General features: G+C 54.6%; 2 protein-coding genes and 1 pseudogene across 9 annotated transcripts in view; 1 reads left to right on the top strand and 2 right to left on the bottom strand.

Moving 5' to 3' along the window:
• The window catches only part of RABGAP1 (RAB GTPase activating protein 1), a 160,433-nt gene extending 158,422 nt beyond the window's left edge, over positions 1 to 2,011 (top strand). For all 7 annotated transcript variants that reach the window (XM_032634102.1, XM_032634105.1, XM_032634104.1 and 4 more), the window contains one exon: positions 257 to 2,011. In XM_032634102.1, coding sequence (XP_032489993.1) covers positions 257 to 379 — 123 coding nt within the window. In that variant the 3' untranslated portion in view covers positions 380 to 2,011. The remainder of the gene's footprint in view (positions 1 to 256) is intronic.
• Positions 2,012 to 5,200: 3,189 nt separating this feature from the next.
• On the bottom strand, positions 5,201 to 7,307 carry LOC116754956 (annotated as a pseudogene). The gene is made up of 3 exons (XR_004350222.1): positions 7,110 to 7,307; positions 6,466 to 6,667; positions 5,201 to 6,346 (listed from the first exon to the last, which is right to left on the bottom strand). The product of XR_004350222.1 is annotated as an uncharacterized LOC116754956 (transcript).
• The window catches only part of STRBP (spermatid perinuclear RNA binding protein), a 148,268-nt gene continuing 141,657 nt past the window's right edge, over positions 6,661 to 13,271 (bottom strand). The window contains exon 19 of the mRNA XM_032634116.1: positions 6,661 to 13,271. The gene's annotated coding sequence lies outside the window, so the exon portion shown is untranslated.

The raw sequence follows: 13,271 nt of genomic DNA, 5'->3' as shown, positions 1-13,271 counted from the left end.
GTGGACGGAGAGGGAGACGTTCAGGTGGGAGGCCGTTTTAATAAGTAGACGAGGCAAGAAATGAGGAGGTCTTAACTAGGAAATCTCCCAGAGCTTTAGGCACTCCAGATCTTTCTATGCCACTTTGAGAACCGGGGGAATTTCCAGAGCCCTCTCAAGAGGAAATAGACTGAATTCTTGTCTTGGCTCGGCTCTGGGGAGGCAGTGTCATTAGCACTGGAGACCAGCATCCTCACGTACGTCGTTCCTCTTCCAGGACTTGGAGCACCATTTAGGCCTTGCCCTCAACGAGGTACAGGCGGCCAAGAAGACATGGTTTAACCGAACACTGAGCTCCATAAAGACGGCAACTGGGGTTCAAGGGAAAGAGACTTGCTGAGAGCAGCTGCTGCCTCCAGACACCTTCAGAAAACATGACACCTTTTGTTGCCTTCTTTGGCCAGATGTGTGATTCTGTGACATGTCCCAGGACCAGAATGTACCTAAGTCAGATCCATAGAAGCATGTGGGTAGGTTGTTGGACCAGAGCTCATGAAGCAGGCAGCCTGTGCGGTAAGGCCCTCCTCACTCCTGATACTAACAGGCCTGCCGGCTGGCCTGCCACCCTGGACGTTCCAGAAAGCCACTCCTCCGTGTGACCTCCGGGCCTCTTCCCGGTTAGGTCAGCTCCTCACCCAGCCCAGCGGCTGAGTGACATTATCAGAGTCTGGGGATCCTTCAGGCCTTTGGTTTTTTTCTAAACCTTTAATCTTTTTTTTTTAAATACACATATTATTATATATTGGGGGAGGTGGGGCAGGGGATCGGTAGCTCAAATAATTATCTGCTCCAGTGCCAGCAGAGGGTCCTCCAGGTAGACATGGAGAAGCACTTTGTTTTAAATAGGAGGGTTTCATGGTTGTAGGTGAAGCCACCTAGTTTTGTTAAACTAACTCTACGATGCACAGGTTTTTGGTTTGGCATTATTCACATGTTTCTGATCAATTCTATGCAACTCTCATAGTTCCTGTTGTTTTTAGTGTTAGCTGCCAAATGACTCCACAGTGCTGGGGTGGGTGACTTGACCGACTGTCGAGACTGGATTAATCATAACGTGGACAAACCTTATTTTGGTTAATGTGTCGTGTGTGTGTGTGTGTATATATAAATATCTTTTCCCAATGCACCCAATTGACAGTGTTTAAATCCCAGACTAGGACTGACCTGCACAACTTCATTACGTGGTTATTTCGGGCACTTAATTTCACTCAAGGTTTGTCGGGCTCTGCTCTCCACCCTGCTGTCGCGAGAGCTGTGAAGAGCTCCCTCACTTCAAGGTTCTAGTGTTTTTGCACAACAGCTTGTACAAGTGAGAAAGACTCTGAGGTGTGTGTGTGTGTATGTGTGTGTGTGTGTAAACGTGAGGATGTGCAGGACACACATGCCAAGAGGCCCCCGTCCGGCTGGCCTGTGTCCCTGCCTGCCTGGGCCCTCCCCGGAGTGAGGCTGGGTGCAAACCTCACTGTTCAGATGGGCTGCAAGTTCTCGCTTCAGAACTATGGAATAGAGGTTTTAGCACCTTTTTTATAAACAAAATAACTTTAGACTTTTAATTTATATAGTGATATGCTGACAGGCTGTCTCGCAGATGACTGTCGTCTTCTCTGCGTGCAGTGTGGAGGTCGCTGGTTACAAGAGGCACTGGTTTGTACATAAAGACACCTGGGTTGTTTTGTATCTCTTTTCCTGTTGGCTGTATTAACGCTTGCTGAGGTCATCTGTGATCAGGGAGGTAACAAGCGGCAACCCCTGACCCCCAAACCATCCCCTCCACCGCTTTCTGTGTCTTTCTTGTTCAGTTACCAAAACAGCTGTAAGCCCATCTAAAACTAGGTGCGTGGACATTGTGCTAGGGTAGTTTCAGTGTGTCAACTTTATGAATTGAAATATAAACCAGTAAACTTGTATTACTATTTCTTTTGTTGGCTTTATTTTAACGGCATATTCATTAAATATTTTGGTACAAACAGCATTGCTTTGTAACAACCAGTTTTATCATGGTGTGCTCTTGCCTCCCTCCCACGGGCAGTCAGAGAAGACCACCCTCTGGGCTGACAAATAGGTGTACTTGAGCATTGGGCAGCGCCTCCCCGTTCATCCATTCAGACACTTAATGAGCAGCTAATGTGCTCCAGGCCCATGGGGTGAGAGAAGACACAGGCTTTGTCCCCTGGGAGGCCTGTGCCTTCATCGTGAGCATTGCCTGTCTTGGAGAAATAAAGTGAGACATGACCTGTGTATTTGAGGGTTAGGGAAGTCTTACAGGAGGTAAGGGTGTGTGTGGTAAGACCTTGAAAGACAAAAGCATCTCACCAGGCAGAGATGGGAGAGGGAGTTGCAGGCCCAAAATGTGAATGTGCAGGGGAAATGGCTGAAGAGCAGAAAGGCCGAGTACCCGAGGTCCAGTTATGTTCTGCTGGAACCTTCAGGGGAAGTGGTGGCATGGCCAGCAGGTACCTCTTTCCGAAAGCTCCTTTCTGTTCCCTGCTGGTCATCCCACACCGCAGCACCATAGGGACGAGGCTCCCAGACCCTCGGCCGTCCTTTACCACCTCGCCCCCTTCTCTGCAGCAGGAAGAAGAGCAGTGCTTCCCCAACCCGACGGTCCCCTCCTTGCTTGACCTGCCCTCCAGGACCCCCTACACCCAGCCTTTGGATGGAAGCGGCCTGAGATGCAGGCCATGAAGAAGGGAAGGTGGTGAGTGAGCCCTGCCCCATCTTCTCTCCGCTGAACTGAATCAGGGCAGGTGCCTAGCAAGGGGCCCGGCCATGACAGATGCTCTGCAGAGACCAGGACAGGGACTCCGGAGCACAGTTGGGATCCCTTTGCCGCTCACAGACTAGAAGGCATATTTCTGGGATCCACATTCCTGGCCAACAAGGGCCAGAGTCCAGATGGGCCAGCCTGCTCCGGGCTTTTCCAGTCCCCAGGGTCCCGGTGTTCCGGAGTGTAGGGACTCTGCAGAAATCCTCATCCCAGCAGCTGTGCCCTGCCAGGAGAAAGGCGCCCATAGCCAGTCAGCCTTGGCACGTGGGGCCTAAGGTGACTCCGGGACATCCGGAGAGAACAGGCAAGCTCCGCCTCGGGAGAGGGCGGGACTGGACGAGACTGGACGAAGGCTCATGGGCTTGGTGACTGGGAATCTGCTGGCGCTCAGGAAGGGAGGAGAGCAGAGGTGGGTGGGGCACAGCGGAGGGGCCAGACCCAAGTGGGTTGAGAGGCGGGAGGGTGGGAAGCAGAAGCAGGTGAGTGTGGATTTCAGGAAGCCTGCTCAGCCTGTCCCGTATTTCTGCGTGACAGGCTGAGTAGACCGTCTAGCAGGCCCTGTTGAACCTGAGCGGATCTGCAGGGCCTGGTCATGATCTCTCAGGGGGAAGGAGGCAGCTCAGAATGAAAGGCAAGAGGCATCTGCTGCCCCTGTCTGTTCTGAACCCCAAGTCCCAGGGGCAGGAGTGAGCCACGAGAGGAGTGAAGGAAAGAGAACTCCATGGGAGCTAAAACTTAGTCCAGAACACCGCTCTCATTGTGAAAACCAAGACATCTATGCAGGGGGAGGAGGTAGGTGACAAGAGAGGAGAGTCATTTGGCCTCTCAGAGCCCGTTTCTTCATCTGGCTGATGGGGGTTTAAAAGGCTGTCTGAAAAAAAAAAAAGGCTGTCTGTAGTGCTTCACTTGCTCAGAGAGATGCCTGGTTCTGACCCTGGGATGCAGATCTTCTCCTAAGCTTCATTTGGGGGCTGATGAGACAAGTGAGCTCAGAATGGCTGAGGTGCTCGCTCCCAGAACAAGAGGACCGAGCACTCCGTTTCCCTGCCCTTCCCCCACTTTTATAGGCGAAGAAATCGGGCCCATAGAGCGGTTCCTGGCCCAGACCACAAGGCTAGGATGTTAATCCCCATCTCTAACTAACTTCCGGTGACCAGCAGGGCAGCTGCTTTAAGATGACCACGTGGGCAGTAGGTGGGTGTAAACCCTCACAGCACTTCACTACAAGCAGCGTACCTGGGCCAAAAACCCTGAGTTCAAGGCCGGGCCGTGACCTTGGATGCTCACGTCACGTGGATAGGTCACTTCACCCTCCCAAGTTGTGTGTGTGCCATGGCTTCGGTGCCCATCTCGGTCTCACACGGGTTGCTGAGCTACTGTTAAGCTCCTGACCCTTCCCCTGTGTTCTCCCCCCAGTTGTCGCAACACCCCTGTGAGTTAAGTGACGTTATCCCCAGATTTGAAAGTGAAGGTGAAAGGCCCGTGATGACGAGATCTGGGATGTCAATGCTTTGTACCAGGTACCACCACCTCCACCTTCTCTTCCAGGGCCCCAAAGCAAGGAAAGCAACGCTGCTCCCTCCACACCCCGTTTTCAACTCCTCTTGCTGTTCCCTGTGCCAGTCACAGGCCAGAGGGTGGGAGTGGGGCCCCTGGGAGGAAGCAGCAGCAGGCCGGCCTGGCCAGCTCTTCTTTCCATCAGTGCGCTGTGGTTGTAAAGCCCAGGGGACAGTGTGCAGAGCGAAGGCGGCCCTGAGTTACAACACACCCAGTGCCTTCGTCCACTTACCTGGAGGGCAGCGACAGGCCCGGCCTGGCTCCCTCCAAGACCTCCTGCGTGGGCCGCCTTTGCCCTTCTTCCTGGGGTGGGCAGAGACCTTACTGTCGTCTTGGAGTTTCTGGGGTCAGTCGACTGCAGGAACCTCACAGGGGCAGCAGTAGGAAGAGCTTTGGCTTTGTTTTCAAATTGCTGCTGCCATTTCGAAGTCCTACTCCCTCGGGCAAGTCCCTTTATCTTTGAGCCTTAGTGTCCCGATGTGTACTATCTGCCACGGGTCAGGGGTCAGGATTAGGAGGGAGGCAGGTGTGTGAGGGGCACCCGGTGAACGCTGAGCTGAACTGAGCTGAGCTGAGGCGGCGGCACTCGTGCCACTCGCTGCACCAGGGGCCCGGGTCAAAGGTTCGGGTTGAGTAAACATTTGGCACCATTAGCAGAGAGGCAGCGCTTCAAAGACCGCAGACAGGAATAGGAATGAGGCCTGGCCCTCTGCATGAAGGGAAGATCCTTCCACATGTGCTGAGCTGGAGAGTCAGGGCCAGGAGGGGGGTCTGCACTTGACTCTTTCATCCGTCAAAGCCAGAGTCAGTCCGTCCTGCACAGAGCAGTGCAGCCCATTGCTGTTGAAGACAGAAGCTTTTATTTTTATTCATCCAGATGGGGAAAATGCAACATGTCAGGGCATTACAGACAAGCTGCAGCAGCCAGACAAGAGGGTCAGTCTACGGCAGAGTCCAACACAGTCAGTGTGCAGGAGCCGCAGTGTGGGCGCTGCCTGTGGGAGTTGGGGTGCAGAGTCCCTTTGGGTGAAGGCCAGGCGTCTCTGGGTGAGGCACTGGTGACAGTCCACACGTGCAGGCTGCTGCTTCAACCACGCCGCAGGTTGAAAGTTCGGAGTCCTACGTGTAATCACTGCCCCAGAGAGGGAGGACAATCCAGGGTGGTCGCATTCTCCAATGTTGTTTTTTTTTTTTTTTTTTTTTTTTAACATAATACACAACATGAAGTTATTGCCAGGGACTCTGCACTGTAATTAATTATACTATGTACACTTGTGTATTCAGAAAACACAGTAAATAGATACAGATAGGTATTTTTAATAGATTTCTTAAAAACTACCTTGGCCATCACCAGACCAGAGAGAGAGCAAGCTGTATACAGCCAGGAGTCCGATGTCACGTGTGTAACTGTGCAGGAAACCGGGAAAGGTTTTCTACCCACAACTAAACGCAGCCTTCTCCTTGCCTCCTGAACCCCCATCCTGGGGCCCTGGAAGGGCTACGACTGAGCAGGACCCCTTCCTCCTTTGTGAGGGAGGCCCCTTCTTGAACAGCTCAGGGCTTCAGGTCTAGACTGGCTGCCTCCTGTGTCCTTCCCAGACAGTGAGTTCTGCTCGGAATGGGTGAGAAGCGAGTCTCAGAGGCCGCTCTGCGGGAATCCTACGAGGCAGGGAGACCCGAGTGCCTGCACTGTGGGGCTTAACAGGCAGAGCCGGGCCCCAGGCCAGCCCCTTCCCTGGCCCTCCTGCCTCACTGTCCCTGGAAGTGCCCTGGCCCTGATTAGGGCTCCCTCAGGAGACCTGCCTTTTCCTGAAGGTGTGACTGACTGACGGCCCCAGCAAGCCACTTAGACCAGAGGTTCAGCACAACAGGCCAGATGGTCCCTAGTCAGAGGCCTGAGTTGACAGATACTTTGGGGAAAAGAGGATCCACACTGCTAAGAGCTGAAGTAAATGAAGTCTGCCCAACGCAGGTGGCTCATGACTCATTAGAAGACATCAAGAAGGACAGAAGCAGAGGAGGTGTCCCACCTTGACCAAGCATTCCCTTTGCCGCCTCAAGCCCCTGGGAAAGGAAGTCCGTGTGGAGGTTGGTGACAGCTCACAAGACACGCAGAGCCACCCTTGATTCCCGGGAGATGCGGAAAGTAAGGCCTCTGGTCAGGAGCCCTGAGGATGCCTGTTGTCTGAGAAGCCACCACAGTAAGTGAACAAGGGGACAAGCGGTACTCAGTGTCCCCTCTGCAAAGTAGGGGTGCAGTGTGAACCCCACCTGACCGCACAGGGCTGGCCTGAGCAGGAGACACTGCCATGGTCAGGGAAAGGGACACATCAAACACCAGCACTGCCAGCCTGGCAGGTGAGAGAAGAGGTGTTTCAGGAATCTGACTAAACCCCACACCATGCCTCGTGTGGGCCATCATCACAACCTGGGCGTCAGGGCCGCAGCCGAGGGAGCCAGTGGGGGAAGAGTCGAGGAGGCTCACAGAGCGGCACGGACACGTCAAGGAAAGGAAAGGAGCGCCAGCTTAACCGCAACTTAAGCCCGTCACGCCGGCGGAAGGGAGTGGGGGAAGAGGCTGGACACGTAAGGTGCAGCTTTCTTGATTAGCAACTACCAGTGGAGAAGACAGTCCTCTTAGCTTTCTAAACGCCTGTCCTTATCCGTGGTTCATCTTCACGAACAAAAATTTTAAAAAGTCTTGCCAGAAGAGCAGAAATATCTAGGTTAGAGTCAAAAAAAGAACTTTCAGACCATCATCTGTTTCCCCAAGCAGGAAAATGAGACAGATGGCATCTGGCTTATGGCCGTGGGCCAGGATGGGGCAGGGGCCAAGCTTGAGCTCCACGAGGGTCTGGGGTGCCCCAGACACAAGCCTCCCTGTGAGGCCGGAGCCGCAGCACAGGCTGAGCTGCCCGATGAAAGACCACAGCTGGAGGCACATCCGGCTGGGCCAGGCTTGCCTCTGTCTTTGCCGTTCCAGGACCCCAGAAACACCTCTGGAAGGCCCAGGCTGTGCCCCTTAGAGATGGGAAGTTACGTGCCCGCTGCCATGCTGAGGGCACCGCCCCCCAGAGCCTGAGGAGCCCCACGGCAGCAGCCCACGTGCCCTGGATTCTCCGCGACTCTTCCTTCCACAACCACCTCCCGACCTCAGCAATGACAAGCCGTGCCCTCACTCAGAGCAGGTAGCAGCAGTGCCCTCAGGCAGCCCACCACCCACCTGCCTGAGGCCCTGCCCATGTCTGCCCAACGGCTCAGGGCAGCACCAAAGCCCTCGCCTGCTGGCTCCGTCCCCAGAGGATCCACAGCCACACGAAACTGGTCCAAGGTGCGGTGCTGCCGGAGCCCTGCGGGGAGGGCCCCCCGGGGTCAGCACGGCCACACACCCCCGCCGTGGGGCCTCGGGCAAGCGCCTTCCCTCCTCTGAGCTGCACGTGCTTCTCACCCACTCTTACGGGCCCGCGCGGGTTTCAAGGAAACGCCATCTGCGCAGCCTCTTCGCGGGCTCGTGAAGCCAGCACCCTCCAGGCTTCTGTCCACGCCAAGGGAGCACGCGGGCAGCTCGCGCCCCCGGAACCTCACCTCACGGTGCTCAGTCAACAGAAGTTCCCTTCACCTGCCTAGAAACATCTCTGAGGGGAAACACTGTGGAGAGTAGAAAGCACTACATAAGAGTCTTTTCCTTGCCCCAACTACACGGAGCACCTTGGGCCGGCGCCGTGTCCGATCTGCAGTCTCCCCCAGCCCGACGTCAGTCCTGGCCTAGAGCGTCGGGATGCACCTGAGCAGCACCTGCTCCAGCCTGTGCGTCTTGCCCCGGTTTACAGGCACCAGCTCCATTCTGAAGTGAGGGGAAGCCCATCCCTAGCATTTTTCACCCTCATACACCAAGGCCCCAATCCAAAATTAGACATGAGACAGAAGAAGCCCGAAGGCCGCAGACCATGTCAGGCTCTGCCGTGTCAAAAACCGTGCCACTCGCTGGCCCCCTACAGCCGGCGGCCAGAAAAGCTACCCAACTTGGGGGTCACTCCTTCCCACTCGGGTACCAGCAGTAACCAGACTCTGGGCAAAAGAGCCCAGACTAAACTGAAAGATACTACTTGTAACCACAAACGTGGTCTTCCCCAACCAGAGGATCTTTCCAAAGTGCATCTGTGATCACTTCACCTTCCTGAGCACAACCTCCCACTGGCTCCCCAGCGCCCTTTATTCACAGGCTGGGCCGCAGCCGTCCTCCTCTCCGGAGCTGCCTCCCTCCCTCCCTCAGGCTCTCCGGGTTCACCCTCAGCCTTCTCTCCCTGAGCCCCGTTCTGTATTTCGCTCTGCAGCACCCGCTGCCCCGAAAGGGCCCACCTCTCACTCAAAATCTGAGGTCCTTCTGGGCAAGAGCTGCACACCTAACAGATGCGCAGGAAGCCTTCGTGGGAAGACAGACGGGTCCAGGCAGCAGACAGGAGGAAGCTTCCAGTCATGATTAAGCCAGAGGGTGAGTAACCGCCACAGTCCAAGGCAGGGATTGGCGAAGTGTGGCCTGCAGCCACGCCTGTCTGTCTACATTCTGCCTCTGGCTGCGTGGGTGCTGCTGGAACGGCAGAGCTCAGCATCTGTGACAGAGCGAATGGGCCACAAGCCTGAAAGAGTTACTCCCTGGACCTTTCCAGAAAGTTTGTCGACACCAGGCCTAAGGCCGCGTTCCCATCAATTTCCACACTGTGACACGCAAAAAAGGTGATTTTTCTGTGGCCCACTGGGCTAAACAAACAAGGCCACTCGTAGTTAGAGACACCTGGTCACCCCAAAGGCCGATGCAATCAGTGTCTCAGTGAACCCTAACCTTTCAGAGCTCTGACCTAAAGGCTCAAAACCACCACCGCCTTTTTAGCCCCCATCCCCAACAGAGGTATAGAAACACAGAAGTGCAGAAACCTACCCCGACTCCTCGGGTCTCCCTGCCCACCTGTGCAGAACGAGCCAGAGGTGGCAGGACAGACACAAAACTGAGGCCCAAAGCAAATTCTCTAGTAATCTTACAATTGCGCCTTTTCCCCTTCCCTGTAGCACTCTGTGGAGCAAGTGCGTACCTTCCCCGGCTAAAGACCCTGCTCTACAAATGCTGAATCCAGTGAATTCCAGCCCTTGCCCAGGTAAAGAAGCCAAAACATTACTTTTTTTAAAAGCAGAAGCCTCTGTACCAACGAACATCCAGTACCTGCCACTCCCTTTGACTGGCAAACTCAGCAGGCAGAAATGCAGGGAAAGGGTAAGATTTTGACTGACCGGCCCATAAACCTCTCTGTCCTTTGCCAAAGGAGACACTTCCCAGAGAGCACACGAAGGGGGCTCAGAGCCCCCACACCCACGAGAAAGGCCCACCGAATCCCCGCTTCCTGGCCAATGGAGATGGCCCTTGCTACACTGCAACGCCTCTCCCCGCCACCACCCCCCTTTCCTGTCTTGGTCCCAGGCACCTACTGAACAGCGGCCCCCGGTTCCCTGGCTGCACGTGGGGTTCCTGTGGTTCCCTGGCCCCATAACCTCCTGCTGGGCCCAGGCAAGGAGCCTAGACTATGAAGAGATGCCATTCCTACCTCTGACGCCCTCAGCCAGCCTCCTTCATCCTTCATCCGGGCATCTGCAACAGCTTCTGACTCCTTCCTTCGGTCCTTCCCCATCCAGCTGTCCAAACCGATCCTCCAGAATTCTCTCACCGTTCTGGAAGATGGTAAGCACTGCAGGGCACAGCACCCAAGGCCTTTCACGAAGTGGCCCCGAACTACACATGCCATCTGCTACTTCACCCTCCTAACCATCCCAGTTCCCAGGTTCCCATTAACAAGCACCTCCACGCCGTCCTGAGAAACTGTGCCCTTGTGCGCACACCAGGCACTCCTCCTTGAGACCTCCCAGTCAGCTGGATGCCAGGCTCTGCGGAAGCCATGGCCACATCTGCTGGAGCCCCTCTCACTCTCTAAGTCACGCAGCTCTTAAGTCTCTTCACAGGCCTGGCTCTGCTCCTGGACTGAGTGGGAGCCCTTCTCCCAAGCACAGAAGATGGCTCTTGTTCTGTTCAAGGCCCTGAGCAGTCCCCTCCCGCTTCCTGGGCTCCTTCTTGCTCAGGGGTTTCACCTTCTAAGCTGACAATCCTGACGTTTTCCTCAAGTGCTCCTCCCCCAGCACGGCCTGGTTAGTATAGGAGGTGACAGTGAATGTTTCCAATAAATCCATGTGCCCAAGAGGGGAGAAGCGGTCTTGACAGTGTCACCAACCACATCAGCATTCTGTGCAAACTGACACCCCATAGAAGACCTTCCTCTGCAGTATGCAAACAGCTGGCTTCCTGCCTAAGCACTCCTGGTAACACGGGGCCCACTTCTCACCACACGTCATGGGAGGCACACTTTAGCTCAAACTGCCCAACTGGCTTTACCGTAACTATCTATCTTTCTTTCCCCTTCTGGAACCACATACGACAAGTAAATACAACCCTTTAAAACAGCTGATGGAGGGCTTCCCTGGTGGCACGGTGGTTGAGAGTCCGCCTGCCGATGCAGGGGACACGGGTTCGTGCCCCGGTCTGGGAAGATCTCACATGCTGTGGAGCAGCTGGGCCCGTGAGCCATGGCCGCTGAGCCTGCGCGTCCGGAGCCTGTGCTCCGCAACGGGAGAGGCCACAGCAGTGAGAGGCCCGCGTACCACACACACAAAAAAAAAAACCCCAAAAGAACAGCTGATGGAAAGGTCCATGATCTCTCCAGGTCTGTCCTTCAGCAGCCTTAACCTATCCCATCTTGATGGTGCTTTCAGCTTTCCTGAGTTCCTCAGGTGCCACCTTCCAGATGATGTAGAAGGAGTGATCCCCTCCAGGATGATGGCCACCATACCTCCCATAATACAGCCTCCAACCTTGCCTGAAGGACGTCAGAGAGCTGAGCATCTTCTGAGACCGTCTACATCGTGGAAGGGCCCAGTGAGACCCTGGCACCAGCGCTCTGGGAAGGCAACTGTGAGGGCGACCCCTTTAGTTGGAGCACACAAGGAAGGCCTAGCCAGAAACATGACAGCTGACAACTAAAACATGGATGCAGCTCAGTGGAAAAGCACACTCCTAAGCACATCCCTTCCCTCATACAACGCCTGGGGATCTCCGATGGCAATTACTGGTGGGTTCAGTTACAGCACAAAAAGATGGTCTGTGGAAACAGACCCAACTGTGCAGCTGGCAAAGAAAACAACAAACAGGCCACCTGGCCCAAGGCTGGCCAGTCGGTAACCTTGCCCAGGAGCCAGGTTGGCCAGAGAAGAATGAGCCTGCAGCCTGGTTTCTTTTTTCCCACGCGGGGAGGGGAAGAAGAGGGGGGTCAGGGAGAGAGAGGTGGCTTTCTGCGTGTTTTGTCTCAAACCACACAGGACACATCCCAGAAGTCTGGAAGAAAGGTAAGTAGAACGAATGCCTCGTAAAGAGGAGAGGAAACTTGCCAGACAGTTTTAGGAAAGCCTAGACTGTCAACACCAACCACCAGTGGTGAGCACAGCGCCAGCAGAATGGGTGGGCTCAGCCACTAACTAACTGTGTAATTTTGGGCAAGTCATCTTGTCTAAGCCTCTATTTCCTCATCTGTAAAAGGAGAAAATTTCCAGACCCCACAGTTGTGGTGGAGCTCAAATCTCATCCCTAAGAGAGGGCTTCTGTTAACTCTAAAAACAGGAGGAATGCCATTTCTTCTATGATTAAAAACTCACTTATCAGGAGCCACAGTGTATTACCACAAATAAGCTGGTGGTTTGCAGAGGCCTCTTGGCTTCAATTTTCTTGTCTGTGCAGTGGGAACAACCACCCCTGCGCTACAGCTTCTCTGAGTGGGACCATCAGGGCAGGGAACACAGTCACGGCCCGGAGAGAGCTCTGCTGGCACGCTACACACGCAGGTGCCATTCCCTCCGCAAGCCGCGGCTCAAGAACTCCTACAACCCGGGTTTCCAAGAGGTTGCTTCTTCCTGTTCCGCCCCAGGATTATGGCAGGTGGCTCAGAAAAACGGCAGCTGCCAAGGCTGGTGGTGACTTGGGGTTAGGGAAGAATATCTTTCCCCGAAGAGGATTCTGCATCCACCTCCACGCCCACCTAACCCTAAGCAGAGACCCAGCCAGCCCTAATCTGCTGAGGAGCTGGTGAGGGGACCACAGCCTTCCGTGAAGCCTGGCAAGCAGAACAGGCCACTGCAATCTGCCCCTCACCCCCATCTCTGCGCAGCACTTGCCCAGGGCCATCTCTCTGCACTCACACCCCAACCCTGGACCACCCCTCTTCCTTTGACCCAATGAGCCCAGGCTCACCAGCTCTCCTTCAGAGTTTGGCTCAAATCTTTTAAGACATCCCCATCACCAATCTCAGGCCAGATAGCGTGTACTCAGAAAGCATTAGCTAAATGAAAATGCACACCTCAATTTCTCATTGATATTCAAACAGAAAAACAAGCTTCAAATGCAAAAGCTTCCTCTGTTTATACAGCCACACCTCAGCCCTCCAGTCTATCTTTCCAGTTTGTTAATCTTTTCCAATGGCTCTAAAAGAAAACAGCCCTATTTTAGGCCAGGATATCTGGTCTAAAATGACCTCAAGTCAAAGCCTAGATTCTAGCACGGGAACCTGGGATTGGTTTGAGTCGGTGAGCTCCGAAGATCCTGTGACAGTGAGGCCCCTGGCTTGTGTTCAGGCCCTTTTTAGGCTCCATTCGGCCTTGCCTCACTGCCCACACACCACCTTCCTGTCCCCCGATGTGCTTCCTCACCTTCTTTCCAGACTTTTAATCCATAGCTGGTACAGCAGAAAAAGGCTCTGGCACTGGACAGAGCTGGGTTTCATTCTTGACTCTAGCACTTAACTCTGAGCCTCAGTTTTTTCAT

Source organism: Phocoena sinus, chromosome 6 (assembly GCF_008692025.1).
Source record: "Phocoena sinus isolate mPhoSin1 chromosome 6, mPhoSin1.pri, whole genome shotgun sequence".
NCBI lineage: Eukaryota > Metazoa > Chordata > Mammalia > Artiodactyla > Phocoenidae > Phocoena > Phocoena sinus.
The sequence above is the reverse complement of the archived record's forward strand: the minus strand, read 5'-3'. Positions and strand labels throughout refer to the sequence as shown.